This window comes from Diabrotica virgifera, chromosome 10 (genome assembly GCF_917563875.1).
Source record: "Diabrotica virgifera virgifera chromosome 10, PGI_DIABVI_V3a".
Taxonomy (NCBI): domain Eukaryota; kingdom Metazoa; phylum Arthropoda; class Insecta; order Coleoptera; family Chrysomelidae; genus Diabrotica; species Diabrotica virgifera.
Genome location: NC_065452.1, coordinates 116,285,961 through 116,313,253, shown reverse-complemented (window position 1 = coordinate 116,313,253; position 27,293 = coordinate 116,285,961). Strand labels below are relative to the sequence as shown.

General features: G+C 37.2%; 1 protein-coding gene across 1 annotated transcript; it reads left to right on the top strand.

Annotated features, from left to right (window-relative positions):
• The first annotated feature begins 5,840 nt into the window (after positions 1 to 5,840).
• Positions 5,841 to 22,957, top strand: LOC126893353 (uncharacterized). Its single transcript, XM_050663438.1, has 2 exons — positions 5,841 to 5,965; positions 15,109 to 22,957. The coding sequence occupies exon 2, from the start codon at positions 20,417 to 20,419 to the stop codon at positions 21,629 to 21,631; it is 1,215 nt and encodes a 404-aa protein (XP_050519395.1). The 5' UTR covers positions 5,841 to 5,965; positions 15,109 to 20,416; the 3' UTR covers positions 21,632 to 22,957.
• The last annotated feature ends 4,336 nt before the right edge of the window (positions 22,958 to 27,293 follow it).

Sequence of the window (27,293 nt, the reverse complement as noted above, 5' to 3'; positions counted from 1 at the left end):
GTCGCTCTAGTGTCAATGTTGGGTATATTGATAGGATTTGTTTTAGGGTGAAAGTTGAGTGGTTATTGGTAGTATACTAGGGGTTGTTCATAAACAACCGTAATATAGTTTTAATGATGTTTTACTAACACTTGAGAATGTAGGTGATAAGTAGTGAGAATGGTTGGCTTACTCTATAAGATTAAAAAATTATATTTAAAATGTAAGTGGGTAACGCGTAATTGTTTGTTTTTTTTTATCTTTGGTTTTACTAAAATAAAGTACATTATCTCGTTTAATAACTTATGTCAGTCAGTTACTTATGTCGGTCAGTTATACATCCCTTCTCGGTTCTATAATTTATGCAAGCATAATTAAATATATCTCGCGTGGTCTGCATACTGTATGTCTGACTTCGTTACTGATTTCGGTCCGATATCCTCAGCAAATGGATAGCCATGGAGCTTAGCATCATTGTGGTTTCTACCGCAACGTTTTGGCTTTACCGTATTCCTCCTCAGTTGGTCCTAAAACTAGTTGGTCTCAAAAAAAAAAAAAAAAAAAAAAAAAAAAAAAAAAAAAGGAAACTTTTGTAAGTTTTCCTTTTTTTTTGCCTGAGATGAGGGAGAGTGTAGCAGTCACGTTACTAATTAAATTAATTCAAGTAAAATTGGATGAATAATACCCCTCCGTGACGCCCATGATCGAATTAGAACGACTTGTTACCAGAAGAGGGCTTTCGTTCCCACGTTGTCGATGTGATCGATTTTCGATACGGACAGTAGGTCAGGTAGCTCGCCATTGATACGTAGTGATTTTTGATAATTGTGGACGAATCTGGGAAAAATATGGCATAGAAGTTAAATATTCTACATAAACATCATTGAACAACCAAGAAAAGTTACCAGTAAATCTCTAGAGGGTATTTAGGAAGCCGATTGATATAAAAGAATGTAAAAATATACCACGTGGAATTTGCCGTGAGAGAGGTAGTTTCACTACGTATCATATCCCAGGTAATATAATTAAATTATTTATTCTTATAACATCGCTTTTGGAATACATATAGGTACATCATATTTTTTTTTGTTTGTCACCAAACATATTAAAATCGTAGTTTCATGTCCTTCTATCATTTTTTGTATTCAATAGCCGGTAGTTTTTGTATCATTTTTTTTCTAAGTACAATAAAAAGTTCTAGCTTTGGGAAACGGTATATACGCGCAAGCGCAAAAATATCTTGAAGTGACACTGACTAAATTGACAAGTTTGACAAGGCATAACCTAATGTTTATTCTAATATTTATTAGTACTTTTACCTAATTAGCACTATTACCTAATGTTTTTGACAGTAATGTTTTGTTTGAGTTCGGTGAGGATGGATGTTAGCTGTTGCAATTATTATACGGAGAGGGCCTAAATTTCTCAAATGTTTATTTTAGGTTCGTCTACATTCTATAGTTGTTACAAGCTATAGTCACCTTTTGTTTTTTTTGGAATGGTTTGGATAACAATAAGATAACTCAAGCACCATTACCTAACCTTACCGTCACCAGCATAGCAGCCGTTTTTGCTTTATTCCCAACAGACTTCCAAATTCGTTGGATTTTGGTAGCGCCTTGAAGGAACACCCTTATAGGACCTTTTTTTTGTGGAAACTTCTGTTTGATAAGTTAAGTTTTTATCTATCTAAATATATTGATTCTTGCTCTCTTGTATTTAGAACCAATGTAAGCTTTTATATGCATATTTAAGTACCTATACTACATATAGTTTTTGTAGTAAATAAGGGAGTTTTGATTAACAAACTGATATTTTAAACTGAACAAACCAGGTAATGGTAAATAATAATAATAAAGAAAATTAATCTAAAATTTTGTTAAGGGAAGGGGTCATTATTTGTAGAGGTTTTAAATAAAGTGGAAAAGTTTTATGTTATAAATTTTCAAATAATATTTGTATAAAGAGCATCTGACCGTACTCATTTTTTCTTGATAGCTTTATATATCTCCCAGTGTCTGTGCGTAAACATAGTATTTACACACAGATCTGGCATTTAGGTAGTTTGGACACCTGTCAGTCCTATTGATTATTAGATTGCATAACTAACCTTAGTGTTAAGACCCTCTAGCTTTCTCACGGACTTTGATTTTGTTTTCCCTAGTACCTTTTGGCTTTGCGCAGTAGCAGTGATATTTTATTTGTTAGTGGCTGTCAGGTCGTATTCTACTTTAACACCACTCACTGTTACTGTTAATCAGTTTTATATAGATATGTCAAGTATTGATATATAATATATGTTGTTGAAATAAATAAGAATATATTTGTTGTTACTATTTTTTGCTTTTATTTCAGTTCCTACTAACAGTAACTATAGCAGCACAAGGTAATTATTGAATTTTTTTTCAGGAAATTGTATTGTCATTTATTTAGCTTATTTCTTATTGTTCATTACTTCAAAAAAAAAAAAAAAATCTCAACCATTGTTGAGTTGGCGCCCATTCTTCTTCTCTCTTTATCGTCCTTTTATATTGATCTATCTCCAGTGGTTTTATCTAGTTGCCTTCTATTATTTTTTTTATTAAATAGGTCTCATTTTATCCCTTCTTTGTTTCCATATTTCAAAGCCAGTATTCTGTGCAATAATAAAGCTAGCCCGAATCCCCACTTGAGAGTTCGTGTCTCTCCGTCAGGTTGAAGTGGTTCCTCTGAGCTAAGCCGTTCTTCATTTTATCTGAAATCTTTTCTCTTCTATTTTCACCCTCTTGCATCAGTTCTTTTTCTTCCAAATCCCAATACCCAGAGTATTGGGTTACAAATTGGCTAGACCCAACTTGGGGCTTTTTTTTGCACTTAACTTCTGAACTTATAATTTTTTTCTCATTTTTAACTTTTGGCTTTGTATCTTTGGATGATTGCATTCTATCTTTCGGTTTTATTCTTTCACTTTTAGTCGTCAGTTTAACGTTTGGTTTTGTTTTGTTTTTGGCTTTTGCACATTATCTTATATCTATATGTTAAATAAACTTGTGTTGCTGTATACTAAGTGGACTGAATAAATTGCTTAGTTTTTTTTATTAACTACATATCTATTTTGGATTAATAATAATTAAAGTAAAATATTTTAAAATTCTAAATACCTCATTATAAAGTCCGGAGTAGCATCCAAGTAAATCATTTCACTACCTAGAGGTAACATTTTTTGAAATTTTTAGGTTTCTCTGGAGTTGTAGCAGTGCATTGCATCTATTTTCACGACTGGACGGACAAACAAACATTACTGGTATAAGTATTCACTCGAACATTAGCTTGAGGACAGAGAGTAAGTTAAGCTTTTCCTACGTTATCATATCTCATTCTCAAGTATAGCTCCTAGTTGTGTAACATGTCAGCGTTTAAGGTAGAGCATCTGTTAGCTCCTGAGTTGGAATATGAGTTGAGAGTCCGTCAATTAAATGATCCATCAATATCAACAGTTGATCAGAAAAGGGTAACATTGAGAGGTGCTTTGACGCAAACTTCAGCGAACCGAAGTCATGCTGTTCTGTCAGCTTCCCATCTTAGGTTTAGTGAGGAGATTCTTGAAATTGAAGTTACTCTTACAGATCTCAAGGCCAAAATTAGTTCTTTTGTTGGTTCCTCCAGTGATACTGCTTATGGTCGCTATACTTCTCGGTTGGGTCATGTTGCAGGTAGAGTCCATCTGTTGGAACCTACAACAGAGGAAGAGGAGGCAGTGAAGAAGTCCCTTAATTTCAGGATTCTTGCTCTGGAGGGTGAACTTGATTTCAAAGTGACTCCACAAGCTCACTTCACCCCTCATAACACTAGTGTATCAGTAAACTCCTTTCCTTTCATGAAGTCTGCTCCTATTCATAAATGGGGCATACATTTTTCAGGTAAACCTAATGAAAACGTTGTTAGTTTTTTGGAAAAGGTAGAGTGTCTGCGTATAGCACGTGGGAACAGCGAGGGTGAGTGTTACTCCGCAGCTGGTGACTTGTTTAGGGATTCAGCCTTTACGTGGTACCTCAATAATCGAGGTAGTTTTGCTTCATGGCCAGAGTTAGTTGCCAAATTAAAGTCAGATTTTCTTCCTTATAACTATGAAGACAATTTATTGGATGAAATTAAGTCACGGAAACAAGCTGCCCAGGAGAAAGTCACTATTTTCATCAACGAGATTGTTAGTTTATGTAAACGTTTGGAGGTTCCTCTGTCTGAGTCACACATTGTCCGGATTATTAAGAAAAATTTGTTGCCATCTTATCATTCGAGTCTAGCACTCACTGATATTCCCTCGATTGCAGATCTTACTGAAAAATGTAAGAGGTTGGAAGAAGTTTTGTCATGGTCTTCTGACACTGTGTCTAGTGTCCCTAGTCGGTCAAATATTAGAAATCACGAATCATCCTATTCGGGCAGGCAAAATTATTCTCGTTCTTGTAATGTATCTACCTTCAACTCCAGAATTACCTGTTGGAATTGTCGTCAGCCAGGACATGGGTATTTTGACTGTTCTGAACCGAGAGGGTTGTTTTGCTATGGATGTGGACGTCAAGGAGTCCGTAAGTTTGAGTGCGAATTCTGTTCGGGAAACGACAGAAGGGGTGGGTCGTCTCCCCTGGCTCCCACTCCCCATCAAAATACAGGGAATACCCTAGAAAATCCTCAAGACCCAGGAACCAGTTTCTCGAGTCAGGAGGCCCATGCCTCAACCCCTCAAACATCCCAACCTCCACCAAAAGACAAAAGACCACGGAACGGCAGATACCAACCGAAAAGAGGACGTTAGTCGACTCTTGCATCAGTTCTTTTTCTTCCAAATCCCAATACCCAGAGTATTGGGTTACATCATCCCAGATACCTACGGTATCAAAAGGATTGAGCTCTGGTGGGACTCTTTCCGTGTTATCGAGCCCTAGGTGACTTGGAATGCAGGTGTATCTCCCAAAAATTTTCGTACACTTCTGGCCGTCGCGAGTAGTACAGCTTTCTGCATGGTCTTATAAAGATGTTCATTCAGACCCAGCTTTTTGATGCTTTCGAGGAGGGTCTTGGGAATGACTCCAGTAGTAGACATGATAATTGGTATCGTCTGGGTACTTTGCATTCTCCATTGCCTTCGTATTTGAATTTCCAGATCTCTGTACTTGGCGATCTTTTCAGTAAATTTACTACGTAGATTATTGTTGTTAGGTATCGCCACATCAATTAGTGTTGTTTGTTTTGTTAATTTATTAACTAGTACAAGATCTGGTCTATTATGTGCCACTGTTTGGTCTGTGAGCACAGTGCGGTCCCAGTATAGCTTGTAGTTGCCATCCTCAAGCATACTCTCAGGGACGTATTGATAATACGGGAGATGGTCCGTTTGGAGAAGTCCCAGCTTGATAGCTATCTCCTGATGAAGGATTTTTCCCACTGCGTCATGCCGTTCCTTGTATTCAGTTGCAGCAAATGCCTGGCAGCCCCCTGTAATATGTTGGATGGTTTCTTGGGCTTGACATCCATATCGGCATCTGTCGTTTTGAACCTGAGGGTCTTTGACGATATATTTCAGGTAATTTCTGGTTGGTATAACCTGATCCTGAATGGCCAGTAATGAACCCTCCGTTTCAGGGAACATCTTTCCTGATGTCAACCAATAGTTCGACGCTGTATTGTCGACATAGTCTTGGCTGACCTCATTGGGATGTCGCCCGTGCAGAGGTTTACCCATCCAGGTGCGCATTTTTTCGTCTTTAGTGAGGTGGTTTATGCGCATTTCTGGTTCCCTCAGTTTGATCGGTGTTGTGTCATCTACTGCGCAAATAGCGCGATGTAAAGTAGATGTCTCAGCTTGCAACTGAAAATAATTTCTTAAATTAGCAATTTGTTTATCTAATTGCTCACCTATATCCATAAGTCCTCTTCCTCCTAGATTCCGTGGTAATGTTGTTCTTTCTACTGCACTTTTAGGATGGTGTTTTTGTGCCTTTGTGAGGTGTGTTCTTACTTTTCGCTGAAGATTCTCTATGTCCGTTTTTGTCCACTTAACAATGCCAAACGAATAGCTAAGCGCGGAACATGCGTAGGTGTTTAGTGCCTTAAACAAATTTCTACTGTTAAGTTGTGAGCGAAGCAGCTGTTTTACCCTTCGTATAAACTCTGTAGTTATCTCCGTTTTCATTTGTTTATGGTCAATTTTCCGCGCTTGCTTTACTCCAAGATATTTATACATATCGTTTTCACCCATGGCCTCGATGTTCTGGCCATTTTGCATATCGAATCCTCCGGGCTGTACTTTTCCTCTGACTATATTTAAAATACGGCACTTGTCTAGTCCGAAGTGCATACTAATATCATTAGAAAAAGTTTCTACATTTTTTAGCATCTCATCGAGTTGGTTTCGAGTGGAAGCCATTAATTTCAAATCGTCCATGTACAATAAATGATTAAGTTTCGCCACCACATTGTTGTTATTTTTGATGCTAAAACCTGCGTCTGTGGAGTTCAATAGCTGAGACAGTGGGTTCATAGCTAGACAGAACCACAGAGGAGTCAACGAATCTCCTTGAAACAGGCCCCGGCTGATTGCGATATTTTCAGTTTCGATGTTAATTTCACCAGGTATTTGAAGGTGAATTCTAGTTTTCCACTCTGTCATTATATGCTCTAAAAAGGTCACTATATTATCATCGACTTTATATATTCTCAATATATCTATAAGCCATTCATGCGGCACTGAATCAAAGGCCTTCTTGTAATCAATGAAGGCAGTAAAAAGATTCCTCTTTTTGGAATATGCCTGGTTAGAAATGACTGAGTCGATGATGAGTTGTTCTTTGCATCCCATGGAACCCTTAGCGCATCCTTTCTGTTGAGGTTCTATGATATTGTTCAGAGCACAGTGTTGGTAGATACGCCGGGCTACACAAGATGTGACCAATTTATACAAAGTTGGAAGACAAGTAATTGGGCGGTATTTGGCTGGATCTTGGGTGTTATTTTGATCCTTCGGTATTAAATAAGTGGTATCCTGAGTTAGGAATGCTGGTATATCCTGCGGATTAGAAATAACATGATTAATTAATGTTGATAAGCATTCATGAACACTCCAAAACTTCTTGAGCCAAAAGTTTTGAACTCCATCTGGTCCAGGAGATTTCCAGTTATGAAGCTCTTTGATGATATTTGAGACTTCTTCAGAAGTGAAGGGTTCGTAAAGGGTAGTAATGTAGTGTTGGCAGTTCTGTGTCGTATCTTCTATCCATCCAGCATTGTTGTTAAGAGCAGCTGGTGTGGAAAGTTGATTTCCCCAAAACTCATGAATTTCTTCTTGGCTTGGGTAAGTCTTATCGACACGTTCTACAGTGGAATTGAGTTTTCGATAGAACGCCTTCTCAGAACTCTCAAAAAGAGCATTGTCGCTTTTGCGGTTGTTACTAACTTTGTACCTCCTTAGTCGCCCTGAATAAACGGAGAGTTTTTGTTTTAATGTATCCAGACACTGATGGGCTGTGTTGTTTTCTGGATCATATCTTGAGTGTCTTGCGGTACTCAGCATTATTTCTTCAGCTCTCTTGATGACTTTTCTACTTGTTACACCTCGTACGTATTCTGTGACTATACCAATATCCTTACGTAGTAGTTCAATCTTTCCGAGCAGTCTTTTTTCCCAAGGTGCAATTCTGTTACCAGTTCTTTCGTTATTAGTACCCCGTCGTGTTCTGATCTTAACGCCCATTATATTAGCAATTGCTGTTGCTGCACAGTAGATTAGCATGTGCAAATATTCTAATGTGTGGGCTTCTGCGACATAATTGGGTAGGACTTCAGTGTTCACAATTTGTAACAGCGCACCTAGTTTCTTACAAGAGTTTATTCGTGGTAGCGGTGGTCTGCTAAGTGGGTTTGTTCCATTAAACTCCTGTACCGCACGTGCCATTTCGCTTACTAGGTTATCACGTAACTCGTTGTTTTCCTGCTCTGTATTGTCAGGTTGAGTTTCTTGTATGGCAAGCTCAGGAATCTGCTCATGAACTTCAACATGGACTTGATCTTCAATTACAACATCGTTCTGAATCTCCCGTTCGACTTCGCTTCTGATGGTATTGCGTCTAGCCTCTGGGATAAGGTTGTTTCTTATAATTACCCGGTATTGGTCTGATACTCGTTGCTTCGTTACTTGAATATCTGGGTATGTCCTGCAAAATTCGGCATACAGCTGTTGTCGGTAGCCGATTGTTTCTTGACCGAGGTTTGTCACCTTGTAATAGAAGCGCAAAATGTTTTCATTAATAGACACAGTCCATTTCATGCGCTGCCTCGGTCGTCCCGCTTGAGTGAGCGCCGGCTGATGATCCAGCGCAGCACCTTCGGCGGGTGGAGCTCTTGTTGTTGTTTGGCTCGCTTGTGGTTGTGGTTGTGGTTGGGCTGTAGCTGATTGTATGACAGGGGCCCGCCTCCTCAACACCCTGCCAACGACGTCCCGCATGCTGTCACGTCCAGCGCCGGCTCCAGACGTGCCCTGACGATCCCCAGGCAGCGATCCTAAACATAAATTATTAATCTCCATTCTCATGGGTGTGCATTTTATACCTACTGCCAGGTGTCAGTTTTTGTTCCACGGCAAGTATTCCTGCTACTCTCTGGGTATTGGCGCTACGAATACCCAGAAAGCATCCCCCATTCGCAGGGGGCCGCGCCTGATAGAAGAACTGACAAAAAACTCCCACAGGAAATTATTATTATTATTATTATTTCAGATTTAGCCATACGGCTCACACTCCCTCTGAGGGGAAAATTGACTCATCCCAGATACCTACGGTATCAAAAGGATTGAGCTCTGGTGGGACTCTTTCCGTGTTATCGAGCCCTAGGTGACTTGGAATGCAGGTGTATCTCCCAAAAATTTTCTTACACTTCTGGCCGTCGCAAGTAGTACAGCTTTCTGCATGGTCTTATAAATATGTTCATTGAGACCCAGCTTTTTTATGCTTTCGAGGAGGGTCTTCGGAATGACTCCAGTAGTAGACATAACAATAGGTATCGTCTGGGTACTTTGCATTCTCCATTGTCTCCGTATTTGAATTTCCAGATCTCTATACTTGGCGATCTTTTCAGTAAATTTACTACGTAGATTATTGTTGTTAGGTATCGCCACATCAATTAGTGTTGTTTGTCTTGTTAATTTATTGACTAGTACGAGATCTGGTCTATTATGTGCCACTGTTTGGTCTGTGAGCACACTGCGGTCCCAGTATAGCTTGTAGTTGCCATCCTCAAGCATACTCTCAGGAACGTATTGATAATATGGGAGATGGTCCGTTTGGAGAAGTCCCAGTTTGTTAGCTATCTCTTGATGAAGGATTTTTCCCACTGCGTCATGCCGTTCCTTGTATTCAGTTGCAGCAAATGCCTGGCAGCCCCCTGTAATATGTTGGATGGTTTCTTGGGCTTGACATCCATATCGGCATCTGTCGTTTTGAACCTGAGGGTCTTTGACGATATATTTCAGGTAATTTCTGGTTGGTATAACCTGATCCTGTATGGCCAGTAATGAACCCTCCGTTTCAGGGAACATCTTTCCTGATGTCAACCAATAGTTCGACGCTATATTGTCGACATAGTCTTGGCTAACTTCATTGGGATGTCGCCCGTGCAGAGGTTTACCCATCCAGGTGCGCAGTTTTTCATCCTTAGTAAGGTGGTTTATGCGCATTTCTGGTTCCCTCAGTTTGATCGGTGTTGTGTCATCTACTGCGCAAATTGCGCGGTGTAGAGTAGATGTCTCAGCCTGCATCTGAAAATAAGTTCTTAAATTAGCAATCTGTTTATCTAATTGCTCACCTATATCCATAAGTCCTCTTCCTCCTAAATACCGGGGTAATGTCGTTCGTTCTACTGCACTTTTAGGGTGGTGTTTTTGTGCCTTTGTAAGGTGTGTTCGTACTTTTCGCTGAAGATTTTCTATATCCGTTTTTGTCCACTTAACAATACCAAATGAATAGCTAAGCGCGGAACAAGCGTAGGTGTTTAGTGCCTTAAACAAATTTTTACTGTTAAGCTGTGAACGAAGCAGCTGTTTAACCCTTCTTATAAACTCAGTAGTTATCTCAGTTTTCATTTGCTTATGGTCAATTTTCCGCGCCTGCTTTACTCCAAGATATTTGTACATATCGTTATCGCCCATGGCCTCGATGTTCTGGCCATTTTGCATATCGAATCCACCGGGCTGTACCTTTCCTTTGACTATATTCAAAACACGGCACTTGTCTAGACCGAACTGCATACTAATATCATTAGAGAATGTTTCTACAGTTTTTAGCATCTCTTCCAGGTGTTCTCGAGTGGAAGCCATTAATTTCAAATGATCCATATACAACAGATGATTGAGCTTCGCTACTACAGTATTATTGCTTTTAATGCTAAAACCTGAGTCTGTGGAGTTTAATAGCTGGGAAAGGGGGTTCAAAGCTAAACAGAACCACAGTGGACTCAACGAGTCTCCTTGAAACAGGCCCCGGTTGATTGCGATATTTTCGGTTTCAATATTGTTTTCACCAGGTATTTGGAGGTGAATTTTAGTCTTCCAATCTCTCATTATATGCCTTAAAAAGGTCACTATGTTATCATCGACCTTGTATATTTTCAAAATATCTATTAGCCATTCATGCGGTACTGAATCAAAGGCCTTTTTATAGTCAATAAAAGCAGTAAAAAGATTCCTTTTTTTAGTGAATGCCTGGTTAGAAATGACTGAGTCGATGATAAGCTGTTCTTTGCAGCCCATGGAACCCTTAGCGCATCCTTTCTGTTGAGGCTCTATGATATTGTTTAGAGCACAGTGTTGGTAGATACGCCGGGTTACACAGGATGTGACCAATTTATACAAAGTTGGAAGACAAGTAATTGGGCGGTACTTGGATGGATCTTGGGTGTTATTTTGATCCTTGGGTATTAAATAAGTAGTTCCCTGAGTTAGAAATGATGGTAATTCCTGCGGATTAGAAATAACATGATTAATTAATGTTGATAAGCACTCATGAATACTCCAAAACTTTTTAAGCCAGAAGTTCTGAACTCCGTCTGGTCCAGGAGATTTCCAGTTATGAAGCTCTTTGATGACATTTGAGACTTCTTCAGTCGTGAATGGTTCGTAGTTAGCAGCGACGTAGTGGTGACAGTTGTGCGTCGTATCTTCTATCCAGCCAGCATTGTTGTTAAAAGCAGCTGGTGTGGAAAGTTGATTTCCCCAAAACTCATGAATTTCTTCTTGGCTTGGGTAAGACTTGTCGACACTTTCTACGGTGGAATTGAGTTTTCGGTAAAACGCCTTCTCAGAGTTCTCAAAAAGTGCATTGTCACATTTTCGGTTGCTACTAACTTTATACCTTCTTAATCGTCCTGAATAGACGGAGAGTTTTTGTTTTAATGTATCCAGACACTGTTGGGCTGTGTTATTTTCTGGATCGTATCTCGAGTGTCTTGCAGTGCTCCGCATTATTTCTTCAGCTCTCTTAATGACTTTTCTACTTGTTACACCTCTTATATATTCTGTGACTTGACCAATATCCCTACGCAGTAATTCAATTTTTCCGAGAAGTCTTTTTTCCCATGGTGCAATTCTGTTACCAGTCCTTCCGTTATTAGTACCCCGTCGTGTTCTGATCTTAACGCCCATTACATTGGCAATTGCTGTTGCTGCACAGTAGATTAGCATATGCAGATATTCCAATGTGTGGGCTTCTACGATATAATTGGGTAGGACTTCAGTGTTCACAATTTGTAACAGCGCACCTAGTTTCTTACAAGAGTTTATTCGTGGTAGCGGTGGTCTGCTAAGTGGATTTGTTCCATTAAACTCTTGTACGGCACGAGCCATTTCGTTTTCTAGACTATCGCGCAACTCGTTGTTTTCCTGCTGTGTATTGTCAGGTTGAGTTTCTGGTATGGGAATCTCAGGAATCTGCTCCTCAAGGATTTCATTAGGGACTTGATCTAAAACTAGCTCTTGGTTATTAATCTCCCGTTCGACTTCGCTTTTGATGGCATCGCGTCTAGTCTCTGGGATAAGATTATTTCTTATGATTACCCGGTATTGATCTGATACTCTTTGCTCCGATACTTGAATATCTGGATACTCCCTGCAAAATTCGGCATACAGCTGTTGTCTGTAGCCGATCGTTTCTTGACCGAGGTTTGTCACCTTATAATAGAAGCGCAAAATGCTTTCGTTGATGGACACAGTCCATTTCATGCGCTGCCTCGGTCGTCCCGCTTGAGTGAGCGCCGGCTGATGATCCAGCGCAGCACCTTCGGCGGGTGGAGCTCTTGTTGTTATTTGGCTCGCTTGTGGTTGTGGTTGGGCTGTAGCTGATTGTATGACAGGGGCCCGCCTCCTCAACACCCTGCCACCGACGTCCCGCATGCTGTCACGTCCAGCGCCGGCTCCAGACGTGCCCTGGCGATCCCCAGGCAGCGATCCTAAACACAAATTATTATTCTCCATTCTCATGGGTGTGCATTTTATACCTACTGCCAGGTGTCAGTTTTTGTTCCACGGCAAGTATTCCTGCTACTCTCTGGGTATTGGCGCTACGAATACCCAGAAAGCATCCCCCATTCGCAGGGGGCCGCGCCTGATAGAAGAACTGACAAAAAACTCCCACAGGTTATTATTATTATTATTATCCCCAGATTTAGCCATACGGCTCACACTCCCTCTAAGGGGAAAATTGACTCATCCCAGATACCTACGGTATCAAAAGGATTGAGCTCTGGTGGGACTCTTTCCGTGTTATCGATCCCTAGGTGACTTGGTATGCAGGTGTATCTCCCAAAAATTTTCGTACACATCTGGCCGTTGCGAGTAGTACTGCTTTCTGCATGGTCTTATAAAGATGTTCATTAAGACCCAGCTTTTTTATGCTTTCGAGGAGGGTCTTCGGAATGACTCCAGTAGTAGACATAATAATCGGTATCGTCTGGGTACTTTGCATTCTCCATTGTCTCCGTATTTGAATTTCCAGATCTCTGTACTTGGCGATCTTTTCAGTAAATTTAGTACGTAGATTATTGTTGTTAGGAATCGCCACATCAATGAGGGTTGTTTGTCTTGTTAATTTATTGACTAATACGAGATCGGGTCTATTATGCGCCACTGTTTGGTCTGTGAGCACAGTGCGGTCCCAGTATAGCTTGTAGTTGCCATCCTCAAGCATACTCTCAGGGACGTATTGATAATATGGGAGATAGTCGGTTTGGAGAAGTCCCAGCTTGATAGCTATCTCCTGATGAAGGATTTTTCCCACTGCGTCATGCCGTTCCTTGTATTCAGTTGCAGCAAATGCCTGGCAGCCCCCTGTAATATGTTGGATGGTTTCTTGGGCTTGACATCCATATCGGCATCTGTCGTTTTGAACATGAGGGTCTTTGATGATATATTTCAGGTAATTTCTGGTTGGTATAACCTGATCCTGAATGGCCAGTAATGAACCCTCCGTTTCAGGGAACATCTTTCCTGATGTCAACCAGTAGTTCGACGCTATATTGTCGACATAATCTTGGCTGACCTCATTGGGATGTCGCCCGTGCAGAGGTTTACCCATCCAGGCGCGCACTTTTTCGTCCTTAGTAAGGTGGTTTACGCGCAGTTCTGCTTCCCTCAGTTTTATCGGTGTTGTGTCATCTACTGCGCAGACAGCGCGATGTATAGTAGATGTTTCAGCCTGCATCTGAAAGTAAGTTCTTAAATTAGCAATCTGTTTATCTAATTGCTCACCTATATCCATAAGTCCTCTTCCTCCTAGATACCGGGGTAATGTCGTTCGTTCTACTGCACTTTTAGGGTGGTGTTTTTGTGCCTTTGTGAGGTGTGTTCGTACTTTTCGCTGAAGATTTTCTATATCCGTTTTTGTCCACTTAACAATACCAAATGAATAGCTAAGCGCTTATTATTATTATCCAGATTTAGCCATACGGCTCACACTCCCTCTAAGGGGAAAATTGACTCATCCCAGATACCTACGGTATCAAAAGGATTGAGCTCTGGTGGGACTCTTTCCGTGTTATCGAGCCCTAGGTGACTTGGAATGCAGGTGTATCTCCCAGAAATTTTCGTACGCATCTGGCCGTCGCGAGTAGTACAGCTTTCTGCATGGTCTTATAAAGATGTTCATTCAGACCCAGCTTTTTTATGCTTTCGAGGAGGGTCTTCGGAATGACTCCAGTAGTAGAAATAATAATCGGTATCGTCTGGGTACTTTGCATTCTCCATTGTCTTCGTATTTGAATTTCTAGATCTCTGTATTTGGCGATCTTTTCAGTAAATTTACTACGTAGATTATTGTTGTTAGGTATCGCCACATCAATTAGTGTTGTTTGTCTTGTTAATTTATTAACTAGTACGAGATCTGGTCTATTATGTGCCACTGTTTGGTCTGTGAGCACAGTGCGGTCCCAGTATAGCTTGTAGTTGCCATCCTCAAGCATACTCTCAGGGACATGTTGATAATACGGGAGATGGTCTGTTTGGAGAAGTCCCAGCTTGATAGCTATCTCTTGATGAAGGATTTTTCCCACTGCATCATGCCGTTCCTTGTATTCAGTTGCAGCAAATGCCTGGCAGCCCCCTGTAAGATGTTGGATGGTTTCTTGGGCTTGACATCCATATCGGCATCTGTCGTTTTGAACCTGAGGGTCTTTGATGATATATTTCAGGTAATTTCTGGTTGGTATAACCTGATCCTGAATGGCCAGTAATGACCCCTCCGTTTCAGGGAACATCTTTCCTGATGTCAACCAGTAGTTCGACGCTATATTGTCGACATAATCTTGGCTGACCTCATTGGGATGTCGCCCGTGCAGAGGTTTACCCATCCAGGCGCGCACTTTTTCGTCCTTAGTAAGGTGATTTATGCGCATTTCTGGTTCCCTCAGTTTGATCGGTGTTGTGTCATCTACTGCGCAGATAGCGCGATGTAGAGTAGATGTCTCAGCCTGCATCTGAAAATAAGTTCTTAAATTAGCAATTTGTTTATCTAATTGCTCACCTATATCCATAAGTCCTCTTCCTCCTAGATTCCGTGGTAATGTTGTTCTTTCTACTGCACTTTTAGGATGGTGTTTTTGTGCTTTTGTGAGGTGTGTTCGTACTTTTCGCTGTAGAGCTTCTATATCTGTTTTTGTCCACTTAACAATACCAAATGAGTAGCTAAGCGCGGAACATGCGTAGGTGTTTAGTGCCTTAAACAAATTTCTACTGTTAAGGTGTGAGCGAAGCAGCTGTTTTACCCTTCGTATAAACTCAGTAGTTATCTCTGTTTTCATTTGTTTATGGTCAATTTTCCGCGCCTGCTTTACCCCAAGATATTTATACATATCGTTTTCACCCATGGCCTCGATGTTCTGGCCATTTTGCATATCGAATCCTCCGGGCTGTACTTTTCCTCTGACTATATTTAAAATACGGCACTTGTCTAGTCCGAAGTGCATACTAATATCATTAGAAAAAGTTTCTACAGTTTTTAGCATCTCGTCGAGTTGGTTTCGAGTGGAAGCCATTAATTTCAAATCATCCATGTACAATAAATGATTAAGCTTCGCCATCACATTGTTGTTACTTTTAATGCTAAAACCTGCATCTGTGGAGTTCAATAGCTGAGATAGTGGGTTCATAGCTAGACAGAACCACAGAGGACTCAACGAATCTCCTTGAAACAGGCCCCGGCTGATTGCGATATTTTCAGTTTCGATGTTATTTTCACCAGGTATTTGAAGGTGAATTCTAGTTTTCCACTCTGTCATTATATGTTGTAAAAAGGTCACTATATTATCATCGACTTTATATATTCTCAATATATCTATAAGCCATTCATGCGGCACTGAATCAAAGGCCTTCTTGTAATCAATAAAAGCAGTAAATAGGTTCCTCTTTTTGGAATATGCTTGATTAGAAATGACCGAGTCGATGATAAGTTGTTCTTTGCAACCCATGGAACCCTTAGCGCATCCTTTCTGTTGAGGCTCTATGATATTGTTCAGAGCACAGTGTTGGTAGATACGCCGGGCTACACAGGATGTGACCAATTTATACAAAGTTGGAAGACAAGTAATTGGGCGGTATTTTGCTGGATCTTGGGTGTTATTTTGATCTTTCGGTATTAAATAAGTAGTTCCCTGAGTTAGGAATGATGGTATATCCTGCGGATTAGAAATAACATTATTAATTAGTGTCGATAAGCATTTATGAGCACTCCAAAACTTCTTGAGCCAAAAGTTTTGAACTCCGTCTGGTCCAGGAGATTTCCAGTTATGAAGCTCTTTGATGATATTTGAGACTTCTTCAGTGGTGAAGGGTTCGTAGAGAGTAGTGGTGTAGTGTTGGCAGTTCTGTGCCGTATCTTCTATCCATCCAGCATTGTTGTTAAGAGCAGCTGGTGTGGAAAGTTGATTTCCCCAAAACTCATGAATTTCTTCTTGGCTTGGATAAGACTTATCGAGATTTTCTACGGTGGAATTGAGTTTTCGATAGAACGCCTTCTCAGCAGTCTCAAAAAGGGCATTGACGGATTTTCGGTTGTTACTCACTTTGTACCTTCTTAGTCGTCCTGAATAAACTGAGAGTCTTTGTTTTAATGTATCCAGGCACTGTTGGGCTGTGTTGTTTTCTGGATCGTATCTTGAGTGTCTTGCAGTATTCCGTATTATTTCTTCAGCTCTCCTGATGACTCTTGTACTTCTTACACCTCGTATATATTCTGTGACTTGACCAATATCCCTACGCAGCAATTCAATCTTTCCGAGCAGTCTTTTTTCCCAGGGTGCAATTCTGCTACCAGTCCTTCCGTTATTAGTACCCTGTCGTGTTCTGATCTTAATGCCCATTACATTAGCAATTGCTGTTGCTGCGCAGTAGATTAGCATGTGCAGATACTCTAATGTGTGGGCTTCTACGACTTCTTATTATTATTATTATTATTATTATTATTAGTCCCCTATTAGTCCAGTTGTCAGAGGTTTGCTAAAAATGCTAGAAGATGCAAAAAAGTTTGCTACTCCTACTTGCTAACCACTTTTGTTTTCTCTCTTATCAACTCATTTCTCTTTTACCCATTAGTCTTATGTGCAACATTTGTCTTTCCAATGCTCTTTGAGTTTTCATGATTTTGTCAACGTTTGCTTTTGTAAACGTGCACGTCCATGTAGGCTATTAGGTCTGTATATTTGTGGTCAATTCTGCAGTTATCAAAGAACTTTTCACTGCCCAATATTCGACACTGTCGAAAGCCTTTTCGAAATCTATAAACGCTATATATAGAGGAATGTGGTATTCATTTGCTCGTTCTATAAGGATTTTCATACTTAATAAATGGTCACTTCTGCTGAATCCCTTTCTAAAAACAGCTAACTCTGGGTCCTTTTTTAGTTTTGTGTGTAAGATCCATATGTGACCAATTCTTGAATTTTCTCCTGATATTGATTTTGTCCATAATTACAGTTAGATTGCCCTTGCCAGCAGAATATTATTATGGATTCATCTTCTTTTAAAGCGTTGATAGCTTTTAGTTCTTCTGATTAAAATCAGAATTTGATGTTGTATCACCGAGAATTTGATGTTATATCATCAATTCTTGCAATTTCCTGTTTTATTAAATATATAAATATAATTTTCCTTACAATGCAATCAATTGCAGCTTAATCCCATGTAAGCATAAACTTTAACTACTATATTTTTTATATTATTAACCTGGTTTGAACCCTATACTTTATTTACAATCAAGATGCACTGGAAATAAACAAACCCAGACATTTGAATGTTACAAAAAGCACTTCCGAATCATGATTTACAATGTATCAACATTGTAAATGATGATTTGGAATTTATACAATGTATATAATTGTAAATCATGTTTTGGGAATTCTCCTTGTAACATTCAACATGTCTTGGTTTGTTTATTTCTAGTGCATCTTGATTGTAAATAAATCAAGTATAAGTTCATATAGGTAATCTTCTACCCAAGGACCTCCTTTGTCTACGTTTCTCTTGTGTTCTATTCGTATTCTTGATGCAATGATTATTTTGCATTTAATTGACATACATATCGCACCCTCAGTGCAAGACTGCAGTAACTCAAAAATTTATGAAAATAAAGTAATCATGGAATTCGATTGTAAACATGCATATATATCCCCCTGTAAAACTTTAGTAACTTTCAAATGCTTAATGGGCTAAATATTACAACAACAACAGTTTAACTATTTTGCGTTTTTAAACATAAGTTCCGTGCAAAACTGTTGTAACTCTAATGTAACAGAGTTACAACAGTTTTGCACGGAACATTGCAACGGATTCGATAACAAGCAATGAAAAAAGTAAGATATTTGTTATTTTAATATCTATATCTGTGGTGTTTAATTTTAATATACAGCGCGTCTACGTAGTCCATTAACGACTGAGACAATAAACAAAGATTTTCGAGACCAATCTATTTATGTAAATTTTATGTCCTTTGTGTGATATTATATTTATTTTCCATAAGATGTGTGCCATGTCGTTTGACCATTTATTTGTTAGATTGGATTAAAACCACATAAATTAAGACTAATTATTTACGACCAAAAAGTATTTTTTCTCATGAAAGGAAAAACAGTTATCTTAAAACTTGTGTACATATTGACAATACTGAGAGGTCAAAAATATCTATTATCAGAAAACTTGCCAAAGAACAGCCAAAAATTCAAATGGCCAAAAAGAAAGATTTGGTATACTTATGCCATTCGGGTATGATACCAGAAGCCCACCATAGTTTTTATAAAAATATTTTGGCACAAGATGATGTACGAGAAGAGGATAATAACTACGGTAAAACCGGTCAGCAACGGACACTAAAAATGAAAGAACTATTGGCCGGTATTGCCAGTTTTTGTAGTCTAGATATACATAATTGGTTTGGGGAATTTTTAAACTGGCTGTTAGTACAGGTGGCCGTTAACACAGGTTTTACTGTAAAAGTAAATGTGTCTACACTTTTTACAATTTTCTCCTTGCAAAACTGTTGTAACTTGAAATTCTAATACTAAATGTGTAGCGATTAACAATTTTTTCCGTGCAAAAGTGTTGTAACTTTGAAATTCCTAAGTTTTTTGCATTAATATTATTTTATTTAAATTTCTATTTTTGGTTAATGTAATATAGGCTAAGAAGCAGGCAAAATCATAATCAAATGTTAATTTTTCTTAAAAGTTGTGTCTTATTTCACCGATATTAGCACGAAAATAAACAAAATCGTCTTTATCTCGAAACTTACTTATTTTGACTTACTGCAGTCTTGCACTGAGGGTGCGATATGTAATCATTACTTAGCAAAAATAATAGGGCAAGAGATAAACCAGCACAAAACAAAATACATGACTATATATAGGGAAGGACGACACAAAAACTCAAATCCTAATAACACAGAATCATAAACTTGAAACTGTATCCACCTTTAGCTACTTGGGAGTAACTAGAGGGAAAACCGGAAAAGAGAGAACAGAGGAAAGAATTCTGAAAGGCAAAAAACATGGAATGAATAGAAATCTGCTGAGATGCAAGGCTCTAAGTAAGAGAACAAAGATTAACTTATAGAAGACCTTAATCAGACCTTTTGTTACATATGGGATGGAAACAACGCAGATTAACAAGGAGGAAGATAGCCTTCTGAAATTTGAAAAAAAAAGTGTAATGAAAACGATACTGAGCCACAATGTAACATGAGAAGGGGAAAAAAGAATGAAAACAAATGCCGAAATTGAAGAAGAATTAAAGGAAAAAAATCTAGTCAGATACATAAAATCTCTTCGTTTGGAATGGATAAGACATATACAGAGACGCCCACACTCTAGTGATGTTGATTATAGTTACTTTCGAGCAATCGTTACAAATCGTTACTTTTGTATAAAGTAATCATTTACAGTATTCGTTACTTTGATTGCTTTTGTATTTGAGTATTTACCGGTAATCATATGGAGAATCGCATTTCTCAGTACATATTTTGTATTAGTAGGATATTTTGATTACTATGATTACTTTTGTATTTGAGTACCGGTAATCATATCGAGAATCGCATTTATCAGTATTTCGTATAAGATCCGATATAACAAACGACCTTCACCGATCTATATGGATAGAAATTAAATGATATGTAATCTATTATGTTAAAAATTATTAACAAGGGGTGCCCGACATAATTTTGTCCAGACTAATAAATAATTAAAAAGGAATTTTTTTTATAAATTCTACTAATTTTTTGGCCCGGGCAGATATTATTTTAGATTTTTGGATATTTTCGACTACAGTTGTCATTTGTATGGAACTGCCGCAAAGACACATTTGAATAAATTAGAAATACAAAAAAATAAATGCCTTCGAATTTGTCTTGGATATTTGAAGTCTACACCCGTTAATGTAATGGAAGTTGAGGCGATAGAACCACCCCTGGAATTTCGACGACAGTTTTTAAGTGATAAATTCATTACTAGAACCATAGGAAAAAATACAAACTATTTGCAGAATATACATAAGTTATCAATTTTAGATCTAACTCATAAATATTGGACAAAGAAAAAATGTTCACTTCTTGTAGATAGTTACTTGAAAATATCTCAATACCGAAGTACTTTCTATAATTATGAAAATCAAGTTTCACCTATGTATTCCCATGTATTAGAAGATCTTTTCTCAAAACAAATTAATACTTTTTTTATGGATATTAATTTAAATCCAGCCGTTTTTCAATCATTTATACTTCATAAATGGCCACATTATCAGTTTTACTATACAGATGGATCCAAAGTACAAAATAAAGTAGGATGTGCAATAATAAATATTCAAAGTGGATTTAAAAAATTATTCAAATTGTCAGGTGAATCATCGATATACACTGCTGAAATAATGGCGATACTTTTTGCTTTAAGGCACATATATAGTAACGAACCCTATAGCTGCATAATATTTACAGACAGTAAGAGTATCGTTGACAGACTAACTTACGTACATAGGTCCCAACAACTAAATCATATAGAACTGGAAATTATGACTCTTTATAATAAAATTACAAATTTGGGAAAAAACATCATTATATCATGGATAAAGGGACACGCGGGCATTAAGGGTAACGAAATAGTAGACAGGCTAGCCAAATCCGCCCTAGAAATAGGCGAAGAACCTGCCCTGAACTTATTACCCATTTCGGATATTGATATTATTAGTAAACGACATCAAAAAGAAAACTGGCAAACGTATTATCCAAACACGAGAACTGGAAGTAATTACAAACAAATGCAGCCTGAAATTCCCATAAAAAGATGGTTTTATTCTGTATCAAATCGCCATTTCATAAGAGTTATAAATAGATTGAGATGTAATCACGCTCTTACTCCCCTTCATATGTTCAGTTTGGGTCTCACAGAGTCACCTAACTGTGAGTGTGGACAAGAAGATGATCTACTACATATTCTCCTCGAATGTTCCCATCAATCAGTAAATATAAACACATTTTATGATAATCTTAATATTTTAAAAATTCCACTTCCCGTCTACCTAAACAATTTGATTTTTTCTGAAGATATTAATATATTAAAAACAATTTACGAGCATATCAAAAACTGTAAATATAAATTGTAGCAACATAATTAACCCTATATTTAAGTAATTTTGTTAAAACAAAACAGGCATGTTTGTTAAAACAAAACAAACATGTTTGTTTTGTTGTTATTTTTTTTAACCCTCTAGATTTAAGTAATTATTGTATATTATAAAAAAGAGTAAAAAAAAAAGAGAAAAAACTAAGAAGATGTATACCTCCGCGAAGTTGAATCGGGTTTATGTCTTAGCGTAGTAAAAAAAACAATTAAAAAAAACATTAAAAATATATATATATATATATATATATATATATATATATATATATATATATACAAAAAAAAATATTCAAGCAGCAGCGAGAAGCGGAACTACCTGACTTGACAATGGCAAGTGAGATCTTGCCGAAACGTCGTCAAAATAATGGTTTTTATCAAAACCAAAATTATTCAACGCGGAGTCAAACCCGGAAAACAACAGAAAGCACAAGAAAACAAGAAAACAGAAAGCACAAGAAAGCACAGAAACTTCAAGTGTAACACAAAAAAAAATAAATATATACAAAAAAAAAATATTTACATCCAAAATAATGTATTTATTTAGATAGTAGTATGTTAGTGTATTATGTACATATATTTAGACTTAAAAATACAAAAAAATTCCTCTGATTGAAAAAAAAATATTTGTTTTTAAAATAAAATGTCTGGCTAATTGGCTCAGCCAAGGCCATCAAATTCACACACAAAAAAAGATTTTTGGATAATAATAAAATACACATGGACCCAAGGCATTTAGGAAAAATAAATTATTTTTAGGAAATAGTGAAACAGGACATCTGTGAATTATCTACCTCGACAAATCGTATTTTATCGTATAGACATCTGTTTCTGGGTGCATGCTTTGTTAAATGATTTAGCTGTTTCAGCTACTTCTTAGAGCTCTGTAATCCTGTAAACCTCTTCATATCCTTCGCCCTTCATAGATAAAATTTTAGTTAACTGTACTGATACCGAACACTCGTGGAGTACCGGGCCGATTCCGATATCAACCGATTGTAGATACAATACTCAAATAGGTACTTGCTCTGATACGATTCGTACAAAGTAATCAAAGTAACGATTTGCCTCTGTATAGTAATCGTTACTTTCGGTATTCGTAAGTAACGAGTACTTTGTAACGAATAGTTACTTTTTCAACCTCACTACCACACTCAGATATGTTGAGAAGAATAACTAACTGGACACCACTATGGCCCAGGTGTAGAGAAAAGCCTAGACGAAGATGGCTGGTTGATGTAGAAGAAGATATAAGAACAATGAATGTTAAATACTGGAAAGTTCAGTGCAAGGACAGGAAGAAATGGAAAATAGTCACGACAACAGCAAAGACACATAGAAAGCTATAAATGACAGAGGAGTAATCCACCTCATCCAAGAGTAGGATTTTGAACGCCATGGTGTTAGCTCTAATCCCTAGGGATTGTAATGCTTAATTAATTAATAAATCGTTACTTACTGTTTTATCAATATATTTTTTGAATTTTGTTTGAGTGCTAAAGGTCTTTACAGTTCTAGAGGAGTACAATTTTTTGGAGCCTTTTTTCTATTCGAATTGTCGAATAAAGGCCTCTTCCATTTCTCGCCACTCATCCCTGTTGTCTGTGAGGCGTTTCCACATTGGTCCTGCGACTCTTTTGATGTCGTCGCTCCAGCGTATTTGAGGTCTTCCTCTTGGTCGCTTCGCTTCGTACGGTCGCAAGTTTCCAACTTCTTTGCTCCATTCATTTACCATTTTCGAGACGTTCGTTCTGTCCAGTCCATTTCCATTTTAATTTAGCTGCTTGTTCCACGGCATCCCTTAAAGGGCCTAGTCGGGTAAGATGATGAAAACTGCCCCCAACTCGATTCGAATTCCATATAGGTCACCGTTTAGCATATATAGTGAAACTAACTCACTTTCTGAAATTTTTAGCCCCCTAGGTGGTCATGTGACCCACCTAGAGCCTAATTAGGGTTTTTATTTTTTATCTCAGCCGCATCGAGAACTAGCGAAAAACTTTACATGAAAAAGTTGTAAGCTTTAAAAAATTCCGTCCGAAAATTTTTTTTAAGTTTTTGGCGGGAAATTTAAATTTTAGAACCATTTTAAAATTTTAAATGAGTATAAAAAAATAACTAAGACATTCGTTTTCACGAAAAAAATATATAACGTGTATTTTTGCATGTTTCCTCTTGAATTTTTTCAAATTTTTAAAATTGGTGAAACGCACCTTTAAAAATAAAAAACCCCTTTTTATCGTTTTTTTTTTTCGTTTTTTGATACAATTTTATACACATATTGTTTGAAAAAGGTAACACCGTCACCAGAATAGGTAAAAAACTGAAAAATAATTGGGGTTTGCTTAATAAAATTTTTTTGTAACGCCATCCATTTTTAAGATACGGGCGTTGAAGAAAACAAAATTTTACACATTTTTTACGATTTTTCCGAAACTACTGGCAACATTGTAATAAAACTTGGCGGGTTTTAAGAGGTAGTTATTGTGCATGTTTTGACATACAATTAAGGATTAGATATTCAATATTGGCGCGCATAGGGGTAATGGTCTGAATTTTCAAAGAAGAAAAGATAGTACGCCACTGACATATTTCAAATTACAATCATTTTTGAATTCCTCGTTCAATTTGCGATAAAAAACTATTTTCTTATTTTTTCATACGACGCGCCGTTTTTCTGCAAAAAATAAAATGTCTTAACGCTTCCAAAGTATTCGACTTAGTTTTTATAATGGATGTACGAGTTTATATGTAGATGTAGAAACTACTAGAAGTTCGAATACTTTGTAAGGGTTAAGATTTTTTATTTTTTAAATAAAAATGGCGCGTCGTATGAAAAAATAGAAAGATAGATTTTTCTGTCACAAATTGAACGAGGAATTCAACAACGATTGTTAATTTGAAATATGTCAGTGGCGTACTATCTTTTTTCTTTAAAAAGTTCAGACCATTACCCCTATGCGCGCCACTGATAAATATAAAATTCTCAATTGTATGTCAAAAAATACACAACTACCTCTTAAAACTCGATTTTTTTACGATGTTGCCAGTAGTTTCGGCAAAATCGTATAAAACGTGTAAAATTTTGTTTTTTTCAACGCCCTGTATCTTGAAAATTGATGGCGTTACAAAAATTTTTAATAAGCAAACCACAATTATTTTTCAGTTTTTTACCCATTCTAGTGACAGTGTTACCTTTTTTAAAAAACATGTATAAAATTGTATCGAAAAAAAAAACCGAAAAAATGCAGTTTTTTATTTTTAAATGTGTGTTTCACCAATTTTAAAAATTTGAAAAAATTCAGGGTAAAACATTATGCAAAAATATACGTTATATATTTTTTTCGTGAAAACGAATGTCTTAGTTATTTTTTTATACTCATTTAAAATTTTAAAATTGTTCTAAAATTAAAATTTTTCGCCAAAAATAAAAAAAAAATTCGGACAGAACTTTTTAAAGCTTACAACTTTTTTATTTAAAGTTTTTCGCTAGTTCTCGATGCGGATGAGATAAAAAAATAAAAACATAAAAACACTAATTAGGCTCTAGGTGGGTCACATGACCACCTAGGGGGCTAAAAATTTCAGAAAGTGAGTTTCACTATATAATATGCTAAACGGTGACCTATGTGGAATTCGAATCGAGTTAGGGACAGTTTTCATCATCTTACCCGGCTGTGTTATTCCGGGTTGCTTCGTTTGTTTGCCGATATATGAGTGAGATACCAATCATCTGCCGTTCCATGACTCTTTGAGTTTTTCTAATCTTGTACATGTTCATTTTTGTGAATGTCCAGGTTTGAGCTCCATAAGTGAGAACGGGAAGGATACACGAATCAAACACTTTGGTTCGAAGGTTTTGTTGTATCTTTTTGTCTTTCAGTATTATATATGAGAGTTTTCCGAATGCAGCCCATCCCATTCTTACTCGTCTGCTTATTTCGGTTATTTGGTTTTCTTTGTTTACCTTGATATTCTGACCTAGATATACAGGTGCTTCGTTTGTTTGTCGATCTATGAGTGAGATACCAAGCATCGGCCGTTCTATGGCTCTTTGAGTTTTTCTAATCTTGTCCATGTTCATTTTTGTGAATGTCCAGGTTTGAGCTCCATAAGTGAGAACGGGAAGGATACAAGAATCAAACACTTTGGTTGGAAGGTTTTGTTGTATCTTTTTGTCTTTCAGTATATATGGAAGTTTTCCGAATGCAGCAGCCCATCCCATTCTTACTCGTCTGCTTATTTCGGTTGTTTGGTTTTCTTTGTTTACCTTGATATTCTGACCTAGATATATATTCTTTTACATGTTCCACTTTTGTTCCTTGGATGGTTATTGTCGGTTGATCATCTTTGTTCGACATTAGCTTAGTTTTGCTCAAAATCATTTTCAGTCTTTTTTTAAGGATTCTCTATGAAGCTCATCAATCATCTTGTTCAGTTCTTTCCAGCTGTCGGCTATAAGTACTACGTCATCTGCATATCTTAGGTGGTTTAAATACTTTCCATTTATCGAGACTCTCTTTGTTTCCCAATGTAGTGATTTAAAGATGTCTTCAAGTGAGGCAGTAAATAGTTTTGGAGATATGGTGTCTTCCTGCCGTACTCCTCGGTTGATTTTTATTGGCCTCGTTTTCATTCCGTTATCCATGATGGATATAATATGATGGATGATCAAATTATTTGAGTGTGCGTGAAACAGATTAATATAGTGTGTGTTCAAAAGAGGATATGGCAACCCTTTTGCCTAAAATGAAAGATTAATGTAAGATATATTTATTACATTATCATGTATCCTACTCCTACTAATCAAACATTCATATGAGATGAATTTGTAGTCTTGACTTTATTTTCGCCGTGATTTATTTATAATATTTTAAATTTCTAGGCTATGAAAATGTTACTTTTTTTAACAAATGGAGTAGACTTGCTGTATAAAATTTTGAATTTGAAATTAACAAAGAGGATGAGTCACAAATTCAGCTATCCTTAGTAATGGAATTATGAAATTTTGAGGATGGACAAGAAATTAATACTCAGGTGAGACAGATAAATTAAAATTAAAATATGTATACAATAATATTCAATCTGTAATCTTTAGTCTTGTGAGTATCATTTTATGTGGGGCATTCCGAATTTTCTTTTGCAATTTCGACTATACAGGGTGTTTCATTAATAATTGTCAATATAGTAACTGGAGATACCTTAGCACAAAATACGAAGATTTAACCTAAAACGCTTAAATGAAATGTGGTTCCTTACTGAGTTACAGGGTGTTTTATCTAAAAATTTAAAAACTATTTTTGCTCAGCATTTTAAAACTATTTGACGTATCCTTTTCATACTTGGCAGGAAGTATAGGTACTGTACAAACTACCAAGTTATGTTAAACAAACGTTTCTGTCTATTACCAGAGGCGTACGACGGGGGAAAGTGAATGGTTGACCCTTTCCAAATTCTACGCCACTGGCGGAATTGCTATTTTAGTTCAATTTTTGGATTCTCCAATACTATCTATAAAAATAATATACTCTTCATTCGTAACGATAAAGTCATTAGTTTTCGAGATCTTTGAAGTTAAAAATGAAACGACACGGTTATTTTGATTAATGTATTGTGTAGCTTCATTTGTAATTTCAAATATCTCGAAA